The sequence below is a fragment of the Corylus avellana genome, chromosome ca2 (genome assembly GCF_901000735.1).
Source record: "Corylus avellana chromosome ca2, CavTom2PMs-1.0".
Lineage (NCBI taxonomy): Eukaryota > Viridiplantae > Streptophyta > Magnoliopsida > Fagales > Betulaceae > Corylus > Corylus avellana.
The window spans coordinates 40,798,629-40,805,663 of NC_081542.1; the positions used below are offsets into that span (position 1 = coordinate 40,798,629).

The 7,035-nt window shown below is 34.6% G+C and overlaps 2 protein-coding genes across 4 annotated transcripts; both read right to left on the bottom strand.

The window, feature by feature from the left end:
- Nucleotides 1–3,103: 3,103 nt before the first annotated feature.
- On the bottom strand, nucleotides 3,104–5,903 carry LOC132168695 (uncharacterized). 3 transcript variants are annotated; one of them, XR_009438914.1, is made up of 3 exons: nucleotides 5,748–5,903; nucleotides 5,366–5,414; nucleotides 3,104–3,656 (listed from the first exon to the last, which is right to left on the bottom strand). XR_009438914.1 is itself a non-coding variant. In XM_059579714.1 (3 exons), exons 1-3 carry the CDS (start codon nucleotides 5,874–5,876, stop codon nucleotides 4,193–4,195), a joined length of 339 nt encoding a protein of 112 aa, XP_059435697.1. In that variant the 5' UTR covers nucleotides 5,877–5,903; the 3' UTR covers nucleotides 3,746–4,192. The 3 variants fall into 3 exon arrangements, 2 of the variants coding, with proteins under 2 accessions (XP_059435697.1, XP_059435696.1); XM_059579714.1 differs by lacking the exon at nucleotides 3,104–3,656 and adding an exon at nucleotides 3,746–4,353; XM_059579713.1 differs by lacking the exon at nucleotides 3,104–3,656 and adding an exon at nucleotides 3,746–4,374.
- Nucleotides 5,904–6,036: 133 nt separating this feature from the next.
- Nucleotides 6,037–6,644, bottom strand: LOC132168694 (histone H3.2). The gene has a single exon (XM_059579712.1). It carries the CDS (start codon nucleotides 6,584–6,586, stop codon nucleotides 6,176–6,178), a length of 411 nt encoding a protein of 136 aa, XP_059435695.1. The 5' UTR covers nucleotides 6,587–6,644; the 3' UTR covers nucleotides 6,037–6,175.
- Nucleotides 6,645–7,035: the final 391 nt, after the last annotated feature.

Sequence of the window (7,035 nt, forward strand, 5' to 3'; positions counted from 1 at the left end):
TTTGAAGTACCGTGCGATTTGACATACTTTTTTTCGAACTTTAAAATTTCTCAATTTAGACAGCTCAACTTTCAATAATATTAACCGTGTTGATTCAAACCTAACACGTGAACCCGTCAGTCCTAAATTGCTAAGTGTCAATCCTAACCAACTATTAAATTAGTCAAAAAAATAAATAAATTATCTAAGTTTACGTTGGTTAGAATCACATTTTTATCTTACAACTATCTCATAATATTGATGTGGTAGTCCCAACTAACTCTTTGATAAGTTATTTTTATAAAATAAAATTAAAAAAAAAAATCAAAATGTTGTTTGAAACTGACATAATAATATTGTGGGATGAAAAATAATTTCTAATATTATTATTTTTAATTATTAATGCATTCACAAACATTGTTTATGGGAAGACAAGGACTTGCAATAACACGAGGTAAATGAGACTTAAAACATGAGGTAATCAAATTCAAAAAGTAGCATTAAAAAACAATAGTGGAAGGAACAACCCGAAAAAAGCAAAAGTCCAAAAAAAAAAAAAAAAAAAAATCCCAAGTAAGTAAATAATCTTCCAAAAAACCCAAATGGTTTTGACCTTGGGGTGGTTTCGGCCAAATGGGGTAGGTTCGACCACCCCCATTTTGCAAGTTGGAAGTGATCGAACCACCCTAAGGATCCTTAGGAGTGGTTCGGCCACCCCTCAAAACCAGCCAGTGGTTGGAACCACCCCTTTTTTTAGTTTTTTTTTTCTTTCTTTTTTTAATTTAATTCTCAAGAAAGATAAAATTTTGTGGGTAGGATCAAATCTCAAATGGATAACCAACTTAATGGGTTAAGGAAAAAAAAATAAGGTTACTATAGTTTTTAATGGGTAAGGACAAAAAGATTTGAGAATGAGTAATCAATTTTTAGGTTTTAATGGGTATGGCTCAAAAGATTTTTTGGGTAGAAGCAATAGGGCGAAAAAATTTAGTGGGTAGAGCCAAAAAATTTATTGGGTTGAGCATTCCCAATGGAGGAGCCAAATGGTACTTTTATCTAAAATGGTTAATCATATTTGTAAAAACCTTCACATTGGATTAGCAAAAAAAAAGCTACATGTAGTAGCAGCACTTTTCAAGATAGCCATTTTCTTTTTTATTGTTCTCTCACTTGTTTTTTCTTTTTCCCAAAACTTTTCACAATTTTCACAATTTTTAATAAAAAGACATTAAAAAGATATAGATAAAAATATAGCTAATCGAATGTAAGAGACCTTTAAAAATTCATTAGCTAAACTACATAAAGTGAGTTTTGATGAGTTATTTTGCATAAAAAATTGGCTCTTCCATTGAGAATGCTCTAAGGCCAAAAACATTTATAGATAGGGCCAAAAAAATTGTAGGTAGGGGCCAATTTTTTATTTTTTCTAGCTTGAGTAATGGCCAAAGACTTAAAAACTAAAATTTGACCTAAACTTTTTTTTCTCAATAATTGAAGGGGCCATGACCTATAAGAGCCTCCCCTTCATTCATCCCTGCTCACAATAGTGATGTTTTAATTCCAAACTTTTGAATCGTCATTTAAAAAAAATATATATAAAGGTTGATTGAAACTTAACACATTAACATCGTACGATAGAAACAAACTAGATTTCCCAATCAAATGCATCTAGGGGCGAATCTAATTTTAAATTTTTTGTATATTTTTTTATTAATGTTAGCCCCCCAATAGGCATGGTCCACAGCTAATTAAGCTACCTTGGGGACTTAACACTCTTTTTTTGAGTAATGGTACAAATCTCTCTTATGTTCCTCCAAGAATGATGTAACTCTTAAAATCATCATTAGATTTATGATCAATCACTATTAAATTTTGATCAAATTGTAATTTTAAAAAAACCACCTCATTTTTTGAAAAACACAAAATTAATATAAGAGTGACTTTTAGAATTATTCATCTTTTTGTAAGCTTAAAACTCTATTCCAATAAGTATGGCATTTTAATATCATATTAAATAATTAATTACCCTAAAAAGTTAAGCCGGTAAAAAGTAAAAAATAAAAATTAATTAATATTTAGCGTAAAAATTTCAAAAGGTTATCTTTCTTTAATTTATAATATTATCTTGTATTAAGGTTAGGTAAGGGGTACTTTTTACCATGGGGTTGCCCCATTTCCCACATTGAATCATATTGGATACCACTTTTGAAAAGTTTAACATTTAAAATTTTATACATCATATCTTATAATAATATATTGAGATACCCATCAATATTATATTAATAAAAAAAAATCATTAGATTTTGCTATAGTAACCAACGTGTTTCTTGATTAGATAGAGAAAAGTATGAAAAAGGCATCCCATGTGTTCCTCATCGCAATTTTTTCTTTTGTAGGACCAAACAATATACTATACTTGCCCTGATTTTAATTACATACATTTACTCTTCGAATAATTCATTAAATAAAAGAGTACAGGAATTGATAGAACTTGATTTCAATGAGCCAACCAGCCCAAGTCCTAAGGGGTGGAATACGAGGCATCGGTTTCAAATCATTGTGAATGAAAAACATTTTCAATACAATTTCAAAGGTCTCAAACAAACAATGGAAAATTAGTGATTTTCCGCAAAAATATTTTTGACCGAAAACATTTTTCCTTATAAATCATTTTACATAGAAGGAAATGCATTTTTAAGTGCTACCTAGTGATACTTACTTAGATAACCCTAACCCATCCCCACCCCAAAACAAACTGGTACACTCAAATGATATGCCTACAAGAACAATCTAGCAATGCCTACATGAAATTTGAGTTGATTATAATAATACAATAAAATAATGCAGCTTTTGAAACAACCATTAAATATGAGATGAATCTTTATTAGATTTTATTTTAATGGTAGGTTTAAAGTCACCTATGAGTGTGAGAAAATAGGTGCAATGAAGTGAAAGTAAGTGTATATCAACCACTCATCTCAATTGGATGACAAAAGTTGACGTGCATATCAACCACATCCACACACAAACCAAAGGAGCTCGAGTCTTAAGGCCTAATCCAAAACACCAAGATTTGGAAGGAGTTTCGAAAGACGAGTGATAAGGGGTCAGTTTTGGGTGCTTTGCTAAGGGTAAGTGATAAACTGTTTTCTATTTTGCCTTGGTTTTAATAAATTTGTTTTTATAATTGTTGATTAGTGAAGAGCCCACATACCGACGGGCTTACAAGGCAAATTCTCATGAATAACTATTTGCCCAAGTCATTCAAAGGAATTGAGGACTACTAGAAAGCCTAATTACGAGCAAGCTCCTAGAAGGGAGTTAGAGCTACGGGAAATTCATTGAAGAATTTGATCCAAAATTTTGTATTTTGTATGCTTCGACTCCTACCCTAAGTAGAGAAGTTTTATTCAATTCAATCCATCTCCTTTTACAATCAATCGCAAACACAACAATTACAACAAAAAAAAATCACAAACACAACCTATCAAAGATATAAGCCTTTGGCCATCAAGGAAAATAAAGAGGACAACAAACAAGAGATATGTTTGTATGAAGAAAGTCTTTTGCTTTAGGAATTCAGACAAACAAGACTTATGACTGAAACACCAGGAGAGACAAAAGTAAGTCCTTTGCTTTAGGAATTCAACTCCGCAAATATCATTTCAACGAAAAACCTAATCATACCAAAAAAAAAAAAAGTATACGTGACCATGAATTTGAAGAGATTTTCTATTTCAACATCTACAATGAATAGTAGGGAACACTAATTGGTTTATTTCATTGAGAAGAATAATAGAGCATAAGCCAATGCCAATTAATCATGTTACAATTTCAAACCTGAAGGAACAAGAATTAGACACACGTACCACATCAAACAGTTGAAACCCAGTTTAAATTAGGGTACCTTAAAATGCTGGAAATAAATGAGCAAACAACAATTCTTATTTATTTGTAAAACTCACCATTATGGCACTTTTCCCAGCAAACCTATTTGGTCCATACTAACAACAAAAACTAATTGATATTTCAAGATTCCCAAAAACATGACCCCGTCTAAAACAAAATAAAAGAATACTCCAACAATATCAGACACAAGACAAGGGAGAACAAATATATATATATATCAAAATCTACCATAAAGACCCTAGGGTCATTTCTATTAGTTGTGGCTTTGAAAGTGGTGGATGCACTCAGTATTTGGAGAAAGACACTAATGGCTCAAATTTTCAAAAGTCCAAAGCAATAAAATGTAATCAATCTGTTCTATGCTGCAGAAGTGAACAACAGGGAGGAATTTGTTCTTCCAAAGCCATAAGAGTTTGACAAAGCTGCTAGCTCTTACTTTGCAGAAGTGAATGGTGCAACTCCTTCCTGGCAATGGAATGCACCCATCTAGTTACGATTGCAGAGAGTAAAAGCTGATTACAAAGAGCAAAATAGTCTTTGAAGTAGCAGGTATTTGAGGAAATGTCCACAAGTCTTTCCCTTTTCAAGTAATATATAGCCATGAATGATTGATTCATCTATCCATGTAAAATCAAGTAAGAAAAAGATTTGGGAAAAAAATGTATTGGATCAACTAATTTGATGTTTAAGCAAGCACAATTAATTGTGCCCTTGTCATCATTTGTTTTCCGGACAGCTCTATACTGTTAATCAGGAAAGCACACGATAAATTATACAGGGAGCAAGCTAACCGCAATTAGCTAGCCCCTTAGGTTCGTCCCCTGTAGCCTTCAGGGCATATAAAATGCTCTCTATATTGGACAAACATCCAACCTCTGGCTGAGACCTCACTTCACAAAACAAGCTCATCTTGTTCAAATCCAAGACCAGCAACCTCTAGCACAATAATAGAAACTCAACTAATAATCTCAAAAAAAAAGACCTCACCCTCAACCCCTTGTTTATGGTGGAAGGAGATGTCACTTCAAAAGACCAATAATGCTTTAAACATCATAAAACAGCTCAGATGTCTCTTATTTAAAGAAAATAAACATTATAAATTATCACAATTTCCATGAAAACCTTCTAATATTGTTGTTCCAAAAAGAATTGGATTCAACTTTATATCAATATTTTCATTATTTTTATAAGTAACTGAAGTTTATTAAACATGCAAAGGCACAACCCAAGTACGCAAAAAGTATGCAAAAGAAACACCTAACAAAAAATGAGAAAAGATCAAGAAAATCATAAAAGCTAGAAATATTAAAGTAGTCGAAGATAGATGTCCAGTGGTATAGTGACTTTAACCAAAAAGCCTTCAACTCCAAACATTTTCCCTCATACAGGACAATTAATCTAATGCCAGAAACTACAAATTCCACAAGTATAGCTTTTTAAAAAATGAACAAGATATAGATTGAAATTTTTGATTCACCTGATATGGACTCCAATGCCAATAAGTAATAATCTGAAACAGGACCAACCTGCATTTTAAGGAAACCCTCAAAAATCAATCCCGGTATATATTACACCGACCTCTAAGCCAGATCATTCATCCAACACCCATTCCACAAGAAAGCAAAGAGAAGTCAAGAAACTGAAATGAATAATGCAGATAGATTGTGAAATTATGCTGAACTAACTGAAGAAAAATTCATCATCTCAGTGAAGGAAGCATAAGCTACAAATTTCGGGACTTCAATAAAAGTGGGACCTATTGGGAACAATGTGAGTACATTTTCTACTACTTAACCAACAATATCCTCCATAGTAAGCATTCACAAAGTCTGATTAAACAAGGAGTAAGCAAATCTTACCAATTTCCATTCATTGTCATAGACGGGAAAACCAGTGATTCTGTTTTCCGTAAGAATTTCCAACGCTGTAGGCATAGAAGGCTGAATTTGGAAAAATATATGAGCTATTGCCCGAGACGTAATCTGCATTTAACAAATACCTTCATCAACCGTTGTTGTAGGCGATTTAATCTGTTTTCTATATATAAATAGAATTCACAAAACGATTAATATTCCATAATCAAACACAATAACAAAATTAAAAGGCGATGAACTAAAATACGCAAGGGATTTGAAAGCGAGAAACGCATAATTTCCATTAACGTAATCAGGATACAGCAAAATCTTTAACTACAATCTAACCTACGATCCAATCCGACAAAAAGCACAAAAGCACTAAACATAAATCCAGAATAAGCCAACTTCTTCCTATACAAATCGCTTCCAATCTATGCCCTCTCGCCCCTAATGCGCCTGGCAAGTTGGATATCCTTGGGCATGATTGTCACACGCTTGGCGTGGATTGCGCACAGGTTGGTGTCCTCAAAAAGACCAACAAGGTACGCCTCCGCAGCTTCTTGAAGCGCCGCCACGGCCGAGCTTTGGAACCTCAGATCAGTCTTAAAGTCCTGGGCAATCTCACGGACCAGGCGCTGGAAAGGGAGCTTTCTGATCAGGAGCTCCGTGCTTTTTTGGTACTTTCGGATCTCTCTAAGGGCAACCGTCCCTGGCCTGAACCTGTGGGGCTTCTTCACTCCGCCGGTGGCAGGAGCGGACTTCCTGGCAGCCTTTGTGGCCAATTGCTTCCTCGGAGCCTTGCCTCCAGTGGATTTGCGAGCTGTTTGCTTGGTGCGAGCCATTGCAAAGCTAGGGTTCAGAAATCGATGCAATTGTATCAGAGACCGGAGTGAGTGACTGAGTGTGAGAGAATGGCGATGTAGGGACGGAATTTATGCAAAATTGGGGAGGGGAGGAGGGTGATCTTCACCGTTGATTTGCTTGGAGTTATCGACGGCTGGAGTTGAATGTTGAATGCGGATCGATGACGTGGTAGTGTTTTGAAATTTCAAATTTAAGGCGGGTATATTGCATTACTCTTTGGGAAGTGTGGAGAGGAAGAGAACGAGCGTGACCGTTGATGTTAAGTGTCATCGACGGTTGTGGCCTATTTAGATGGCATAACGCGGATCGATGACGTGGCTGGAGCGCTTTCTTTTGGTGGGGGTGGGAAAGTTTCAGGCGGGGTTTTAAAACGTAGGCGGGTACTTATAAAAAATAAATAAATAAGGGGAAAGTTCAGCATATGAAA

Coding starts and splice junctions, on each gene's coding strand:
- LOC132168695 (XM_059579713.1), bottom strand. CDS start 5,876: ATGCAGATTACGTCTCGGGCAATAGCTCATATATTTTTCCAAATTCAG. Junction 5,415..5,747: donor ATGACAATGAATGGAAATTG/GTAAGATTTGCT, acceptor CTTAAAATGCAG/GTTGGTCCTGTTTCAGATTA. Junction 4,375..5,365: donor GGCATTGGAGTCCATATCAG/GTGAATCAAAAA, acceptor AATCGTAACTAG/ATGGGTGCATTCCATTGCCA.
- LOC132168694 (XM_059579712.1), bottom strand. CDS start 6,586: ATGGCTCGCACCAAGCAAACAGCTCGCAAATCCACTGGAGGCAAGGCT.